The sequence below is a fragment of the Taudactylus pleione genome, unplaced genomic scaffold (genome assembly GCF_031769625.1).
Source record: "Taudactylus pleione unplaced genomic scaffold, aTauple2 ptg000189l, whole genome shotgun sequence".
Lineage (NCBI taxonomy): Eukaryota > Metazoa > Chordata > Amphibia > Anura > Myobatrachidae > Taudactylus > Taudactylus pleione.
In genome coordinates, this window is record NW_028284591.1 from 2,956,763 (window position 1) to 2,976,171 (window position 19,409).

General features: G+C 45.9%; 1 protein-coding gene across 1 annotated transcript in view; it reads right to left on the bottom strand.

Annotated features, from left to right (window-relative positions):
- Positions 1-7,277: 7,277 nt before the first annotated feature.
- The window catches only part of NARS1 (asparaginyl-tRNA synthetase 1), a 28,836-nt gene continuing 16,704 nt past the window's right edge, over positions 7,278-19,409 (bottom strand). Inside the window, exons 7-15 of the mRNA XM_088476454.1 lie at positions 18,078-18,148; positions 17,859-17,945; positions 17,017-17,238; positions 16,232-16,431; positions 14,394-14,529; positions 13,590-13,703; positions 11,598-11,729; positions 10,175-10,306; positions 7,278-7,966 (exon numbers count right to left, since the gene is read on the bottom strand). Of these exons, the coding sequence (XP_088332580.1) occupies positions 7,835-7,966; positions 10,175-10,306; positions 11,598-11,729; positions 13,590-13,703; positions 14,394-14,529; positions 16,232-16,431; positions 17,017-17,238; positions 17,859-17,945; positions 18,078-18,148 (1,226 nt within the window). The 3' untranslated portion in view covers positions 7,278-7,834. The remainder of the gene's footprint in view (positions 7,967-10,174; positions 10,307-11,597; positions 11,730-13,589; positions 13,704-14,393; positions 14,530-16,231; positions 16,432-17,016; positions 17,239-17,858; positions 17,946-18,077; positions 18,149-19,409) is intronic.

Here is a 19,409-nt window from a genome sequence, read left to right on the forward strand (position 1 = left end):
CACCAAGTTTTGAGCAAGTTCGCTCAGGATGTCTTCCAGTGCCTAAAATTGCTCTGACTGAAGGCACAGGCTGATATGTACCAGTATGGGGCAGGCAGAGCTCCAACAGAAGAGCAGTGAGTCAGAGGATCAACTGTCACACTGCACCTGCACTGACAGTTACCAATTTCCTCCAAGCACATTTTCATATGCCATGGTCTCCAATGTTGGTCTGCATTGTAAAAAATGAAGGCTGCCAATGTACTTTAAGGCCCATTCTTCAACCTGGGCAAGGCCAGGTATCCCACCTAGTATAATATAAAAATGTACAAAAATAAACTATAGTCCACCTATAGTATAAACCTTTCTGTTTTATCGGTGTCCTTACCGTGATGCCTAGGATGCAGTGCCGATGAAAGGTTTCTCGGCACCCTAGGCAAAACTGCAGCCTACTGAACCCCCCACCACCACCAATAACCACTTTCCAGCCTATCAGGTGAAAGTGAGGAGGCGTCATCTGAGTTCCACAGTCGCCACCTGCATTTAGTACACCAAGAATGTTTCTCTCAGAGACATCCTTAATATTATGACGGGCAACTCTGTGGCGTTCCCCAGATCCCGGCGACCATAGGCAGCTGCCTAAAGGTACTGGGTGCTAGCATACCTTCCAACCGTCTCGATCAGTGGGACAGTCCCGCTTTTCAGGAACCGAAACGATGTCCGACCTGAGGTAAATGCAGATGCGTCTTTATGCTAATGCCACCACGGCAATTTCCGAGATATCCACTTGCAGCGGTGCACCATCGGTTGCATCATCCAAACTAGCACAAGCCCTTTGGCGGCATCAGGATTTTGACCGCCAGGATCCCGTGCCCATCCTGTTTTTAACAAGCTTCATGCAACATATTATCTGCACTTTCCGACCACTTGCTATATTGTGTACGAGCTATGTGCTGAAGCCAAGCCCCCTGTGGCACTCCTGGCGTATCTGCCTCTGTCACTTGCATGAGGAAGGAGGCACATTTGCTACCTCTGCAGTTACTTGCGTTTAGCCCTTAAAAGCTTTGGTCTGGTTATCATTTGTGGGTGACCCAGCACCATTTTTATTTTGCAATCTTGCAATTTTTAACACAAAATCCTGCACAGACCACAAAGATCTATGCAGTGCTTTCTACAAACATGCCTGCCTGAAGCAGGTCATTTATTTAGGTGGGCACTTGGTTTTCTGTTCTTCTAGGGCTTGATTCAGAGGTGATGCTGCTGCGTTCGCTGTTGCTTTTGTTGCCGGAGTCGCAGCTGCGATAATATGCAAATATTATTTTCAGGCTTCCCTGGTGTACAAGCGTGCGTCTGACAGTGCAAGTACTGAGATGCCCACTTTCAGCGTCACTGCACGCTGTAATACCCCCAGAGATTCTTTAGACGCCACTATCGTGCGCACAGCAACACTTGCATCAGCCGAATGACAGGGGCGGTGTCTACATCTGACCATGTCCTCTGTGGCTGTTCCTTTTGGAACATAGCCACTTTAAATGACACACCAGCGACACTCCCATAACCATCTGGTTGGTAATCTGCTGGGTAACTACTAAATTGCAAAACCACTTCTTATTAACCTTACCCCCAGGAACCCAAATTCACAACAGGTTCTGCACAAAATCTCTAATACAGATCTATTATGTACAGTATCTTGAAGATGCAGAAATTAAGTGGGATCGCGACAGGGTTAGGGTACAGACACCTGTCGGTCGGTATCCTAACTCTCCCCCTCCCCGCATCCTAAACCTAACCCTCCGCTAGTGCCTAACCCTATCCCCCTACTTACCTTCGAGATGCCAGGATTCTGACAGGTATCAGGATTCCAGCGCCGGTATTCTAAGTACCGACATCACCACTGTCAGGATACTGAATATATCCTAAAAACTAAATGACAATTCATCAAGTTCTAAAGCTCCTTACATAAATAATTCCGTACATGCATTTACATAAAACTACCACCAGGTACATGAGTTTGGAGCAAGCAGTCCTGAGGCAAATCCATCAGCATTACATTATGATTGCAGGCCGATAAATGTACTGGACCTGTATGTTGTCTGTAAGTCACGTGAAGTAATCGTCCTGATTCAGAAGTGGACGCAGCGCAGATGTGTGCACGTTTGAGTGATTATTTGCTACTGCACATAGGCAGAGTATTCTGAAAACGCCTACAGCGCTTACTATACCCTGTGTACGCACACATGCGCTGTTTCGTACAGGACCGATGGCATTAGAAATGGCGTGGCAAAAACCATGATCGTGTTATGAGTGTCACAGGTGGGTCAGTAAAAGCTTCTGCGTTCTCAGACAAAGAGGCCATGTTTATACGGATTTCAGAAGGAGATGTTGCGTCTGCCATAGGCTGGTGCCAGTGTCAATGGTGAACACAATGCTGTACAGATGGTGGAGTGTTTAGAACCGCCAGCAGAGTTGCAGCATCGATGGGCATTGAAAGTGGGCAGTACAGGGCTTGCACATTCCGGCGGACGATAGTACACAAGCGGAGCGCTGAAACTAGAATTTGCATATTATCGCCGCTGTGATTCCGCAAATATATTTAGCTGTATTGGCATTAGCGCCCACCTCTGAACCATGCCCATTGTGTCCTGTAAGAGACTACCAGATTCTGCAACAATTCTCCTGTTCTCACCCATCAGCTCTGCGTAGGATGGCGTTTTCTGAAAGCCACACTTCAGCTTGCCCTGGATGTAACGCCAGCACACAGTAGTCAGTCATATGCGTTTTATAAAACATTGGGCCTGATTCAGACCCACTCGCGAGCGGCTGTCCGCTCGCAAGTGGGTCGATGTTATGCACTGAGCATGCGCACGACGGAGGGAGCTCCGTCGTGCGCATGCGCCAGACGCGACGAGCGAAGGAAAGTCCTTCGCTCGTTGTGTCTGATCAAAGGGGGCGTGCTGTCGATGTTGATTGACAGCACGCCCCCTTTGGTGGGCGTGCCGGGGGCGTGCCTCCCTGACGGGGGCGTTCCCACGGGAACGCCTCTCGTCAGAAGCCGGCCCACTGACATCACTAGTGATGTCAGTGGGAGTGATTTTGGCTCTGATAGAGCCAAAATCACTCCGGAACTTGCGGTTGAAAACCTCAACCGCAGGCTCCGGCTCGCAGTTTCGATGGTCACGACCATCGCGGCCATCACAATGCACGCTCGTATAGGCTGTGGGTGGTGACCCACAGCTATACGAGCGTCCAGGAGGACGCTCCATTTTCATGGAGGGCGGCCCTCATTCAGAGCGTGCGCTCTGCTCAGAGCGTACGGCTCTGAATGAGGGCCATTGTTTGCTACTAAGTATTTTAAATACATTTGTGGAACTGAATTATTAACAGATTATACCTGACTTCCTATCTGTAATCCTATGAACGGACCCTGTGGGAGCAGTGGCGTAAATTCATCCCAGACGCTCGGAGGCAAGTAATAATTTGGTGCCCCTCCCCCCATCACAGCCACTGACACTGTAATGTAGCAATGCACATGCAGACAGGCTATAGCTAGACAAAGGCAGCAGCTGATGGTCTGACATGGAGCTCTCCACTAGTGTATGGTGGCTTCTCAGGTGACGGGAAGGGTTGCCTTGTATTGGGCGGCCGTGATGGTACACTACGGGTGCATAGTATCAGCCCTGAGTAGGATGAATATGTTGTGGACAATGGAGGAGGTGCCCCATCAGAGCTGGAGCCCAGCGGCAGGCGCCTCCATTGTCTCCCATAGTTCTGCCCGAGTGGGAGGCTGTTCTCACTACTGGCCAGAAGAATGTATGGACTCAATGTGACGACTGATCATACTCAATATATGACCAGGATGGATCACATGATGAGTGGGACTGGCAGAAAATGCTGATATATAACGATGACCTATATCTGTGTGTGGTCATAATTGTGCACTATGGATCCGCCTGTGTATGGACCTTACTAAGGACAGGACAATATATTGTATTCCATCTACGATCTAACGATTCTGAACTATGTAGCAGTTTCAGGCAGCATGTAGCCCCTGTAGCCCCCCAGCGGTTATGGAACTACATGTTACCGAAATCCATTCTCGCATCACCTTCCCCTCTATTACTGTAACATCTGTCCCACCCTCACACCCACCTATATTGCTCACACCTACCCTACATAGGCTAACACACCCACCCTTACTCCCGGAATGGGATTGAAATACCGACGGCTGAAAACCGGTGGTAAGTATCCTAACCCTCCCCTCCACCCCCCCCCCCCCCATAATTTCCTTTAGGGGTGCCTAACTCCCCCTCCACACACGCTAAACCTAACCCTCCCGGGGGGCATTAGTATATGCAGACAGGTGTCTTGCAGGGGGCAGGGCTGGTGCACATGCCCGCTGACAGGGATGCTGGCTTCGTTCTGCAGTGGATGGATGGGGGCGTACTATAATGTACTTACTTCTGAGCACGCAATGCAGCCCACTAAGGTGCACATCCACATCCGGACCCGTTACCTGGGAGAGACCAATCATGTACGGCTCAACACCACCATAGGACCTGGCGATGGAGTGACTTTAATAATGATTTCATTAGTAGTGAATAGGTTCTGTAGTTTCTTATCAAACAGCAACAACTGACCGCTAAGAGGCTGCCCAACGTTTTCGCTGCCGTGAAGCAGATAGATTAGCAGTCAGATTGTTTCTGAAAAACTCAGCTTAAAATAATCGCTGAAAAAGCTAAAAACATAACACCGTACAGTGAGGGAATCTCCGAAAAGCTGTCACACCCAGCTCAGCTTTGAAGATCGCACACACTGCACAACTAATGATTAGACAACGCTGACTATTTCATAGAACACAGCGACCCGGCACCCTAGCAGACACAGGCGTCCCAGCAGATGTCCACCCAAGATGTTTCGTTTTACCGATGAGCTGCCCCCACCTCTCACAACATCAAATATACACTGCAAGCAAAATGGGAGCAGTCTGCATCAGGCCCTAATGGAGAACGATGTGGTCTCCCATTCAGTGTTTTAGGTGACCTATTAAAGTTTGGAACTCTGGGCCATTACTCAGACCCGGACGCTATGGTGCGCTTGCTCGCTTTGAGCGATTTTTCACAATATGCGCATGAGTCGCAATGCGCGTGCGCGAACCAGTCATTGCGATGGGAAAGTACTCACCCGTAGCCGGGCCACTATTTTGATTGACAGATAGTGGCGTTTGTGGGTGGTAACAGGGGAAGGTGCTTGTAAACGGGGGTGTGGCTGTGCGAACGCAGGCGGGCCCGACCGTCAGAACGGCGTTTAATGGGCGTGCATCATTAGCAAAGTAGTGTCATTACACACGTGACTGGGTTGTATCTTAGCCTGAATTGCTCACAATGTTGTGGTGGGAAAAGGCTACCACAAGCGCTGCGAGCAGCTCTGATGGCTCTCGATGTTCCCGATTAATCCTACAACTGCCGGAGATGACGTGTGTTGCGAGCGGCAAAGAGGCGTCTTTATACAGGTGCGAGCGCATAGTGCGGCCGCTCGCTATTACTTAGTGGGCGGCTTTACGCGACGCAGTGCGAGCACATGATTTAAATAGCCGGCTCCTTTTAGCCAGCGAGCGGCCGCAAATAGCATCCGGGTCTGAATCAGGCCCTCTGTCTATTGTCAGCGCCAACCCTGAATAAGCCCTGGACTACTGCAGCAGTGTGCCCTGTGTAAGATGTCAGCTTCTAGCTTGTACCATACATACATTGGGCATAAAGAAAGTACTGGAGGTTTTTTAAAGGGTGTAAAATGGCTGTTTGCACAATCACTGAGAGACAGATTGCTCATTTTTATATATATTGTTCGATTCGTGAATAATGGAGCATACACACGGTCAGATTTGTCAGATGAACGACTGAACGATTTTACCAAAGTTTTGAATGATTTGAACGATTTTTGACTGCATTAAAATGAATGGAATCGTCCAAGTCTGACTGCAAACCCATCAGATGTCAGATATCGTTATCTGACAAACGGGAACGCGCATCGTTCATCGTCCAGGTATGTCAGATATGAACGATTTTCCTTCAGATATGAACGACTGAACGATTTTTAAATCGTTATCTTTCATATCTGAAGGAAAAATCTGATCGTGTGTATGCACCATAAGGCGTCTTTTCTTTTAATCGGGGTGTACTTTGACTTTCTATATATTCTAATTTCCATCACATATATTTATGCTTTATTTCACATACTGTAACTCATACTGTTAGATTACTCTGGCATTTAGAGAATCATTTTGATTGTACAACAGGGCAGGCAGCCCAGGGTTGTACTGAGATTACGGTCACTATCTGGATTAATTGATGTTACTCAGTGTGATAGCCCACTTGGACTTACTTTGTCTTTTTTCTCTATGTTTGTGTGTTATAAGTGTACTGTAGGTCAAAACCGGATGTAGTTGGCATCCCGATGGCGGAATCCCGGCTCCAGCGTACCGACCGCCGGGCATGTAGACGGTACGCGCTGGGGTTAGGGCTAGGCACTAGGGGGAGGGTTAGGTTTAGGCTGCGGGGGAGGGGAGGGAGGGTTAGGTTTACGGATAAGGGTACTTACCGGCCGGTGTTTGTATTTTAACCCACTTGGGATTCTCAGACCCCGGCATCCCGTACTCAACCCGGTAAAACAACTACAGGTTGAGTCTCCCATATCCAAATATTCCGAAATACGGAATATTTTTAGCATGACTGAGAAAGTGAAACCTTTTGCTTTTTGATGGTTCAATGTACACAAACTTTATTTAAAGCACAGATTAAAAATATAGTATAAAATTACCTTCAGGCTGTGTGTATAAGGTGTAAATGAAACACAAATTAATTTCATGTATGTACACAAACTTTTTCTGATGCACAACATTTTTAAAAATATAGTATAAAATTACTTGTGTATAAGGTGTATATAAAACATAAATGCATTCTGGGTTTAGATATGTGTCCCATTCCAAAGATATTTCATTATTTTATGCAAATATTCCAAAATACGGAATATTCCGTTATCCAAAATACCCCTGGTCCCAAGCATTTTGGATATGGGAGACTCAACCTGTAGTACATTAAATGTAATGTCATACACCTTGTATTATGCTGTGATGTACTGTGTGCTTTAGATGCATTGGTCACACCTGTGTATGTATCCGTTTAGCTTCTGGGAGCATCCCGCCTGTTTATATACTCTCTGATATCTTCATTAGTCTGGACACATAATACCCGATACCAGTGCCATGAGAACATATCCCCCTGTACATAAACCAAGAAATAAAGTCCAGTTTCACAAGTTTATTATGATCAGTCCCAGGCATTTTACAGATACAGTAAGTAATGGGCACGTGCCCCATTGGAAGGTCTCCGTGTTGCTCTGTGGGACAGACAAAGATGAGGATTGTGTAATAATTATAAAATGGCGAATTAGCCCCTTTAATCGTGTTCAGATTGTTCATACAATTAGCTGTGTTTACTGGCTGCCCCGCCATGTACAGATGTAAGAGGCAAACAAGCCTTGTGGTCCGTTAGGAACATCCATAGTAACCGGAATATTGTCACAGAGAGTACGGAATTATTATGGAATACAGGTATGTGTCACATGTATGAATGGGTTCAGAGAACAAATCACCTTTCTAGATAACCTGTTCTATCTTAGAAGAATGAATGTTAGACAGAATCACTTGAAACTGGTGACGTTACAAATTACGAACACATCAATAGAGAAAGTGTCCGGATAAAAGCAGCAGCAGCAGCAGGCAAGTCGGTGACTATGTCTCCTCAACCACGTCATTCTTACCGATTGGTGGCGGAGGACTGTGGCATTGGGTGGGGAGAGGTTAGGGTTTACAGCGCTGGACGAATCGCGGATACAGACATACGTCTCGGATGTGGTGCCTGTTCAGGATCCAGGTAAGGAATCTCTCCAAACCTAAACCGTAGCCCCCATGCGGACAGGTGCCGAATTTACGCTGGAGCAAGAGAGAAAAATAAGGTTATTATAATTCTACCCATAGAGCTGGAAAATATAACTATGTTGGAGAATAAAAAAAAAATAATATAGAATATGCAAATTGCCCAGCACTCTGCAAACCCTAATCAGGGTATATACCTTGCTCTAGGTGCCTTCAAAAGGTAGAGATCACTCCCCTTAATGCAGTCAACAATGGATCAGCGGAACTCAAGAGTCTTTACAAGTTAGTGAAAAACAGGTGGCTTTATTTCGAACTAAATAACGAAATAAAGACACCTGTTACTCATTAACTTTTAAAGACTCCTGAGTGCCGCTGATCAATTCTTGATATATATATATATATATATATTTATTTATTTATTAGGGATGTGCAGGCTCGGTACTACTCGGTTCCATTCGGTTTTTTTTCCCGAATCTTATTGGCTATCCAAAACTCGTGACAGCTGAAACCCAATAAGATTCGGGAAAAAAAACTGAATGGAACCGAGTAGTACCGAGCCTGCACATCCCTAATAAATAAATAATATATATATATATATATATATATATATATATAAAACAGAAAAACTTTTGCTATCGGCGCTAACAATAATATACTGCAAATTTATGTGTGTGCAGCAAATAAAACAAAGGGGATTTTGTCATGATTTGATCACAGCATTTAAGCCTGCAGCCCAGCATCAAGGGACCCCATTTTTCTGCAGGTCCCTAACACTAGCATATATGCCTAGCACATCATTACATTGCAGTTAAATGTACTCACCTCCTAGATACAGAGGGACACATCTATACAGGGCTGGCTGTTAGCCACACCCAACTAGGCTTTTTATAGCCTTAATTGAAAGCTGCCATGATAGCACAAGGCAAAATTTTGAAACAAAACAGAAAAGAAATATGCCCGCGTTCTGTTTTATAGATGTGTCCCTCTGTATCTAGGAGGTGAGTACATTTAACTGCAATGTAATGATGTGCTAGGCATATATGCTAGTGTTAGGGACCTGCAGAACAATGGGGTCCCTTGATGCTGGGCTGCAGGCTTAAATGCTTTGATCAAATCTTGACAAAATCCCCTTTGCTTTATTGGCTGCACACACAGAAATTTGCAGTATATTATTGTTAGTGCCGATAGCAAAAGTCTTTCTGTTTTGTACACATATATGGCATTAATATTGCCATGCTGCTGGTACTGTTTATGATATGGGTAAAATATATATATATATATATATATATATATATATATATATATATATATATATATATATATATATATACATACATACACATATATACATACACACACATACATACACACACATACATACACACACACACACAGAAGCTGTTGGCCGCAAATCCTCTGCAATGACTGGAAATTCCACGCATTCAGGCAGCACTAATCACGAGCTGGGAAGGATTAATGTCTGATAATAGGACAGCACTTGTTTTGTGCGAGGACCCAATTTCTTATTCATTTGTATGGTATCAGCTAAACAATACAATTTTATGTCAACAATAAAATAATTATTCATTTACAACTAAACCCACAATTACATGTAGAAAACACTCTTAGGGGTTAATCCAATTAGGTACGAATTGCGAGTTGCCGTTTTCCCTGTGAATTTGCATAGTGAATTAATTTTGCAATCTAATTAGCAACTCGCACTGAACCAGTCAAACTAAATTCGCATTTTTCCATTCGCACCTCCCTGACGGTGAGAGATCGAAAGGAAAATCTTTATTTTAAAGGTCAAAATGTGGGGACACTGTGCTGAACCCCTTGGACACCCCCTAATGACTAATTAGGGATTTGGAAGTTTCCAATTAGCTTAATTAGTCCAATAATTGCATGTAATTTTTTGGTGTAAAAAATGGCCTCAAATTACCCCAAAATCAACTTTCATTTACATACTTATATAGCGCACACATATTCCGCAGCGCTTTACAGAGAATGTTTCAGTCATTCACATCAATCCCTGCAGCACGGGAGCTTACACTCTATATTCCCTATCACATGCACACAAACACACACGCTAGGGTTATTTTTTTCTCAGAAGCCATTTAACCTATCAGTATATATTTTTGGGATTGTAGGAGGAAACCAGAGCACCCGGAGGAAACCCATACAAGCACATACAAACTCCACACAGCTATGGCCTTGGGAATGGAACTCACAACCTCAGCTCTGTGAGACAGACAGTTGTCATACCTGATCTGTATACCAGTAATAGGGTGTAGAATCTATGCCCTCTCTCTTGTATCCTTCCAGCAGCTCCTCGCTGTCCCAGATACGCATGGAGCCTCCGACTATCTCGCCCACGTTAGGCATGAGCACGTCCACCTGCCAAAGTGACCAGACAATGTGAGAAAGACCTATCTAGAAGAAACAGGAGGTAAGATGAGGGAATCATCACATTGTAGGGGGAACTGGCTGAGGGGAAGGAGATGGGCGCCTATTGCTGGGACATCAGCTCTATACAGCACTGATTAGCCCTTTCACACAAGGTGATGAATATAAGCTTCTCTGGTGGCGCCATTCTGCAGATCTTGGTTTCTAAAGGTCTCCAGATAGACTGTAGAGGGAAGGGGTGAGGGATCCTACTCATCGAAGAGCCCCCTCCCTTTCTCCTGATTGTGGCTTAGACGTATTGGAGCACTTCCGTACAGTCAGGGTAAATCTCAGGTGATGTCACTACGGTTTTCCTCCTGGTAGCAGAGACTGAAGGTGTAGCTGGAAATCGCTCCAGTTGTTTATTTTATAAGATAAAGGGACGTATGCAAGTCCCCGATGACTTGTAGAAAATCTCTCGTGATAATTCAGGATATTTACTAATCATATTTGCCTCCCTTGATATAAAGTATTACAGGTGAATAATTTACACAGAAAGAAATAAAAACAACACTACATATTTTTTGGTACTCCTATATGAGTGTGTGTCTGGTACGCTTTGTGCGATCTCTCTGCAAAATGAAAGAAAAAAAAAAATCTGCAAAAATGTATTTTCTTTTCTTTTCCCTATGTTAGTCTGGCTTTATATAGCTAATGGGTGTAAAATAAAAAGCTATGTCGACATCTTATGAAAGACTATGTCTATAAGTCCCCAAAACACAATACAAATGTTTGGCTCTCGTCCCTCATTCAAGGCTAGAGGTCTACACACCTCTGTGGCCAATTTCATGGATTCGCTCTGTGTCAGTGTCCCCGGGAACCTATATAATGACCTGGTAAGGTCGGTCCCTTCTCCTACATGTATGCTCAGTGGGAGCCGGGGGTGCGAGCCGCTCCAACTGCAGCTTGACGGGACAGACCTTAGCGCCAGGATGTGCTCTGTGCCGGGATGGGTAAGTATATTGTGGCGATGGGGTGGCACAGAACTAATGAGTGGAACAGCAAGTGGTCTGAGGCGACCCGGCATATGCCACCACCTTTTACTAGTTACTTTACAATCTTTTTAATGTAACACCTCTCCCACCCCCAATTTAATGGGGCCCTCTGCTGGCCAGTATCCGCATCTCTCCCAGGGCTAGAAAATGTTCCCTGCTGTAAATTAGCGGGCCCTGCTGAAATGAAAAAAAACAGGACAATTTATGTAAGGTGGATAATCCGTGTAAGCAGCGTAGGCTGGACTCACGGATTCGGTGAGACGTCTGTCCTCGGCACAGCGCTGCATGTAGAAAGACTTAATCTCGGCTGGGAAGCGGCAGAGCAAGATCGGTTCATTGATGGCGTCTGTCATCAGTCTCTCCGGGGCTTCTGGGATATCCTGGTGAAAAAAAAGGAGAACAGAAATCCCATCAGTATCGTCATACCCATCTCAGGTGTCCGCAACCCGCAGTCACAACAAGCAGCTGTAGTTACGCGTTTCACGTATGAAAGCCGAAGGTCACATCAGGGCAGAATTGTTTATGTTTAATACCACGACAGAATAGCTCACGTACACATGTCCTCACTAGCTTGTCCCAAATACAAAGTATTTTGGGGTGCGGCTGCAGTGCAAAAAACAGAGAAGCTATGCGGTGCCAAAGATGTTAAAATGCAAACTACAAAGCTCGCGATCTGTAGCACGACATCTAGGAAGCGCCAAGCATCTCGCGCAACAACGCTAGGTGTTTAAAAACACATCTGTATGTGCACTAGGCACAAAGATAACCGTATGGCTGATCTGCCTGGACTATAAATTCTCCGGCTTTGCCATTAACAGCCTCTGTCATTCACAAGGTCATAAACGTCTACATGGACGTCTGTGAGACTTCTCACATAATTCTGACATTTATTTGTAGTGGTGTGTACAGAAAAGGTTAAATGCATGGTAACCACTGATAGCTGTATTATTATAACTTATTTCTAAAAACCCAAATAGTCTGACATTGAGAAATTGCTTGTTGTGACTCCATCTTGTGGGAAGAAATGAGAACTGCAACTGCCATTGAGTCAATGGTCTGACCTTGACCACCAACTATTACTCAATAAGAGTCATTAATGGAAAGGCAAAAATGATGCTGTGTGAGGCCATGGTCATTTTGTTTTTTGCATGTGTGCACCCAATTATACAAGGAAGGGCACAGATTTGCTATGCCAAGGTGGCTATTATCAGTGACAGACAGGATTTTGTACCTTCGACGGGGAGAGTCTGAATAGTGTTTGACACCCGTTTGCAGATTAGGTGCATTAATGTGCGTCAATCTGCACCCACATGCCAATATAATATCTTCTTACTGGGACAAGATTATGTAAATGACATTGAAAGGACAGGAAGAGGGAGCAAAGCATGTAGTATCTTAGGAGACAAGCTAAACCATGTTAGGGCACTAAGAAGAGATCAAGGTTTAAGCCAGTGGTTCCCAAACTCTGTCCTCAAGGCACCCTAACAGTCCAGGTTTTCAGGATATCCATACTTAAGCACAGGTGACTTAAATAGTACCTCAGTCAGTTTGAGTATACCATCTATGCACAAGCATGGATATCCCAAAAACCTGGACTGCTAGGATGCCTTGAGGATCGAGCTCAGGAACCCCTGGTTTAAAGCTGTTCCCCTTCCTCATACACCCTCATTATTGATGGTGCCCTCTGCAGCCCAATTCCCCCCCCCACCCCGTTGTTGCTCATTATGGACCGGATTAGATGGTCCTCTCTATACAGACGCAAACAATGCGTTTTACCCAACAGCCCATGCGCAGAAGAGAATTTAGGATGCATTGCCAACATTCGGCCGATTCGGAGTCAGATGGATATTTGCCGGATCTCGCTTTATGTGAAATGGGCGTTACTGTGTCCATGTGAATGGGCGCGTGAGATCCACCCCGTGGAAGTGTAGCTAGAGCTCAGCGCTATTCTGGGCCACGCATACAGGGAAGGGAAGCCGGTCTCTGACGGATCCCTTACACCCAGCATGGGACTGGCGAACATGCCGATACTAATGTGGGCAATTGCAGCTGTGGACGTGAAAAGCAGCAGCTTCCCTGATTGTAGCCGTATGTAAACTCACACCAGCAGTACGGAATCTAACATTAGCGTAAAGTAATACATCGGACTTCACGCAAACACAGCCACATTGCATCCTACTCAGAATCCGGAACCCTGACGTGACACTACCTATACTCCCACGGCATGCAGAACATCTCACCTCCCCAAACTCATAGTAAGTCCCGTCATCCTTCTTCACGTCATGTTCCTTTAGCCAGGCGATGGCCTCGGAGTAGTTCATTCTTCTGAAGGGACGTTTAGGTGGCTGGAACTCCTGCAGCAAAACGTTGGGAGGTTTAACATTGCAGGAGAAGAGACAATTGTGTATTACAGATCACTGCAGCTCCCCTCTATCGTCACACTGGGGGTTTATTACACAGCAAGACTGGGAGGATGCAGCCGCTGCCAGCACCAGGCCAAACAATAGAACATAAAGAATTAAAAGTCAAATAAATAAGCCAGGCTATTACTATGCTATAATGCTAATAACAGATCTTCGTATCTTCACAGGACATCAGAAACGTAACAGGAATTAGAAGCCAACTATAAGGAACAATAACTTTGTAGTGTTCATAGTACTATAGTACATAGTATAATAATACTAGGGACAGAAATAGTTCAGAGGCTCAAGTCAGATAAACAGACACAGATCAGAAACGTGGAGGTTTGGGGCACACACATGACTGATCCTAGTCAGCTGTTGGGTAAGGAAGCAACAGGGTCTACGGACTTCTACGGACACAAGACATTGAGCGAATAGAAGTCTTGGATGGTGCGTGTTCCACAGGTATATGTGTACATACCAAGAGGTAAAGAGAAAACGAAATGAAAAGCAGAGAATAATTACTATACATGAGAGAAATAAATAAAAGATATCGACTGCAACCCATCAGGGATGGCAAATCGGTTGTGTAATTTGGGGAAAGGACTTTATCAGACAACCTCGTGAAGCCACAGAACATACCGGGTGCAGTTCCTTGACCAGTGCGGCCACCGGTGACTTTAGCACTCTGTCCACCACATCGCAGACCAATTCTTCCAGGCGGTTCAGCAAATCCTCGAAGGTGATAAAGGGACATTCTGCCTCTATGTGAGTATATCTAAAGCGCAAGAGCGCAACAAAAAACACAGAGCCAGATCAGCAGGAAATCTACAAAAAAGTCCACTCTCTATGCCATTATATAGGAAGCGGTATGAAAAAATCCTAATCCCGACGCTGGAAGACCGGCGGTTCTAATCCCGACAGGTAACTATTTTAGTATTAACTAACCTAACTCCCCCCCCAGCCCTACCTTAGGGGTGCCTAACCCTAACCCCCACTGTATGTGCCTAAACATAAGTCTCCCGGGGGGTGTATAACCCTAACCTCCCCACGGGGGTGCCTAACCCTAACCCCCCCTTCCCCTAGCCTAACGCTGTGGGCCTGATTCAGAGCTGAACGCTCTGACCAGAGCACTCACTCTGAATCAGGGCCCTCCTCCATGAAAATGGAGCGGCCTCCTGGCCGCTCGCATAGCTGTTGGTGACCACCCACAGCATATGCGAGCGGTTGCGACGGAGACCCTGCGCTAGAGTCTCCCTGCCACAAGCCCTGGAGTGATTTTGGCTCTATCAGAGCCAAAATCACTCCCAGGCTTCAGACGGTAGGCGTTCCCAAGGGAACGCCTCCGTCTGGCAGGCACGCCCACCAAAGGGGGCGTGCTGTCAATCAACATCGACAGCACGCCCCCTTTGGTGCGAGACCCGGAGCGATGGAAAACCCGTTGCTCGCCGGGTCTCGCGCATGCGCACGACGGAGCTCCCTCCGTCGTGCGCATGTGCAGTGGGGAACATCGACGCGCTTGCGAGCGTACTGCCGCTCACGAGCGGGTCTGAATGACCCCCTAAGTCCCCCTGGGAGCCCCTAACCCTCCTCCCCAAAGGCTGTCTGCGCCCGGCTTACCTTCGATCGGGATGCCGGGCGTCGGGCTCCCGAAGTAAGTACAAAGACAGGCGTCGGGATTTCGCCGCCTGTCATTAGACCCTTGCCGGAATTAGACAGTCGGCATCCCGACTGCATACCATCTTATAACCGTACTGTGGGCCTGATTCAGAGCCGGACGCTATTTGCGGTCGTTCGTTCTAAAAAAAAAGGGGTGGCTATTCAAATGAACCGTTCGCTCATTGCGGTCTGTTCACGCCTATAAATCTGAACGAGCGAACAAAACTTGCGGTCGAAATTTTGAAAAATACGCCCCCTGGCCGCTCGCATCATACCTCATGTCCGCTATTTATTAGATTAATCGAGAACATCGAACAGCGTATGAACTGCTCGCTATTCTTGTGGTTGGTTTTTCCTACCACAATCTTGCGAGTTCTGACTATAAAACCACCAAGTGACGTGGTCAATGACGCTGCTGTTTTAATTATGCACACCCATAAAATGCCCGTTTTGACCTTTAAGCACGCCTGCGTTCTGAATTCCACTCCCCGTTTACAAGCACCTTCCCGTTACCACCCACATACGCCTCCTCCTGTCACTCAAAATAGCAGGCATTCGCTATATAGCGAACTAACGATTTTCGGCCGCACTGACTGGTTCGCGCATGCGTACTAAAAACCGTACGCATGCGCAGATGGGCGAACATCGCTCGGAAAGAGCGTACTGCCGCTTACGAGTGGCTCTGAATCAGCCCCTGTGTTCGTTATATACTAAATATATTTCATCTGCAGAAACTAGACGCTGCTGGGTCATACAGTAAAACAGCTAAAGGAACAGAAAGCCACATTAGTTCTACTGACATCTCTATGCAGTGTCCTTACTCTGCCAAATGCCGCCGTGTTCTCGACTGCTCGGCCCGATAGGACTGTGCGATGGAGAACGTGTCTCCCAGGGCCGGGATGCAGGTCTCCAGGTAGAGCTGGGAGGACTGCGTGAGATACGCCTCCTCCCCAAAGTAGTCCAGCTTGAAGAGAGTGGATCCACCTTCCACTTGTGTTTGAACCAAGGTCGGAGGAGTCACCTGTGAAACAGGATATTGGTTTTGTTATATCGGACGCAAGGACACAAAAGGTGGACAACACAATATATTACAATGATCTTCCCAAGATTAAAGAGGGCAAGTTCACAAAAGAGCAGAACATGATTAATCCAAGAGCAGACGAATGTATTGTCAGTAGAGTAGCGACTGTGTACTGGTTCCATAGATATGAAGCCGCCTTTGTGTTTGTATCATGACTCAGAGACGTCACTATTTCATAGCGAACATGATTGATAGGTTAAAATTGGTGCCTCCACAGTGTCGATGGCAGATACATTAGCCAGAATGTCGACATATGAATGTTGACAGTCGGTGTGTCGACAGTTAGTGTTGACATACCAGTTTTATTATAATTAGGCCTAACCCTAAATAGAACACTAAAATGTACTGTTGACATTCTAGCTGTGTAGAGTGTCACCAGTTGTGGATGTCGACATTCTGGTGCCGACATTCTGACCCAATACCCTAGGCGGCACTAGTATCTTTCATTGCAATCTAATTCAATGCTTGAGACCCGCAGAGGCTCTTGTACCAGAGACAGGCTCGTGGGCGAATCATGGCGCCTACCTCATAGTATCCGCAGTCAAAGAAATGGTTTCGGAAGCAGTTGACGACCGTGGAGCGGACTTTGAAGATCTTGGACATGTTCTCCCCCCTGATCATCATGTGACGGTTGTTCAGCTGAACGTCCACATCCGACTCTTCATTTATCACGTTATCGGCGCCGCCAGCGGGGGCCAGGCCGACAAGCTCCCAGTAATCGCAGCACAGCTCGTGCCCACCCGGGGCCTGTGACAATTACAGATCATATGGCAGGAGCGGTAAATGCAGAACTACAGAGCAAGATCAGCGACATTCTATTGCTGCAGTCACTGCATCTGATCGCATAGGTTCAATAAAAAGTTTTTAAATTAAAAAATAAATCAAATAAAAAAAGCATTTTTTTTAAAGTGCATCGGTTACTAGAGGGACACTGGGTTCTTATTTATAAAAAAGAAGGTGACAACATCCCAGTATGTTAAAATGGTGGAAACAATTGTGTCCTCGAGCATTCAGTCATTCTGAGTTAACCATCTGTGCTCAAGCATGGATATCCTTAAAACCTGGACCTTTCGTGTGTCCTAAGGACCGAGTTTAAGAAGCACCGCTCTATAAAACGATTTCTTCCTGTGCCTCTGTATAACCCTTATTACATTTGGAAGTTCCCCTCACATCCTCCCTCTCTCCGGCAAAGCTTACATACTGCAGTCCATCACATACTCCTGGTACCATGCACCAGATTAGCAGCCCTTCTACGCACTGCGTAATTTATTCAGGAGATCTGGCCTCCGGAACTGAACACTGTCCAATTTTGAAAACGCCATTTATGCCCCCACGCTAGCAGATTATACCCAGATTTAAATCGGTACCTGTTTCCCTTCTGGCACCAGGTTCAGGGTTCCGTATACAGCGACGGTGCTTTCTGTAGAGAGGACGAGCCCATTGTAACACTGGCACTGTCAATGCAAACAGAAGAATCACTGTCACAATGACATACACTGAGCTTTGCTGCTGTAACACTTTATGATCAGGCCGGCTCAATGTATAGCACAGAACCTATTTTGGCCATTCTACGCCAGGAAACTCACCAGGTTATCGTTCAGGACACACTGGAGGTATCCAGTCCCATCTCTTAGCACTATAAACATTAAGGTTTTTCCTGAAAAATATAAATAAATATACAGCATCACTAGAGCATATATATATATATATATATATATATATATATATATATATATTAGGGGTGAGCGGGTTCGGTTTTACTCTGATCTTTTTATTGGCTATCGCCGAACACGTGTTTTGGATAGCGAATGAAATCGAGCCAAAATTGCGGTAAAGTGGCGATAAGAACCGAGTAAAACCGAACCCGCTCACCCCTAATATATATACCCTGCTTTCTATTATCACATGAAGTTCCCGACTTCCCTTTAGCTTCTTCTTCTGTGCAGGTAACGCACATTCCCCTGTTACCCACCCGGCTGACCATGATGTGTGATATCAGATGCATAAACTGCATGGAGCACAGAGTTTGTGTCACTTTATATTATCTAGGCAATTTACTCAGCAAAATTCTTATTAATATGTTGATTACATAAAGATTTACGCGCTATTGTGGTTTAAATCCAGACCTATGTTTTCATCGGCTTATTTATTAGCGCAGGATCTCACTGGGTATAAACCACACTAAGCTACGCTCTGCAATTACAGATCCCTAAATGAAGACCTGTCATGACTGAGACTTGTCCAGTCAGAGACCTGTGATTACCAAGACCTGTCCAGAGACCTGTGATTACCGAGACCTGTGATTACTAAAGGCTCATACACACTGGACGATTTTTATGAACGTTAACGTTATTGTCCAGTGTGTATGCGATGAATGATGTACGCTCCTGCGAGTCGTTAACGATATCCCCAGTTGTCTGTACATGTAGCCCAATCTAGGGATATCGTTAACGATGCCATGCTGCCGAATGCAGCATGGCCCCACTCCACCCTCACCACGCTCGTTGCCAGCACTGGCAAGTGTGTATGCACTTGCCGATGCCGGCACCCCCGACAGATCCGTCACTGACGAGGTCGCTCTGTACACACATCATCTAGTGTGTACGGGGCTTAAGACCTGTCCAGAGACCTGTGATTACTAAGACCGGTACAGAGACCTGTGATTACTAAGACCGGTACAGAGACCTGTCCAGAGACCTGTGATTACTAAGACCTGTCCAGATACCTGTGATTACTAAGACCGGTACAGAGACCTGTCCAGAGACCTGTGATTACTAAGAGCGGTACAGAGACCTGTGATTACTAAGAGCGGTACAGAGACCTGTCCAGAGACCTGTGATTACTAAGAGCGGTACAGAGACCTGTGATTACTAAGAGCGGTACAGAGACCTGTCCAGTGACCTGTGATTACTAAGAGC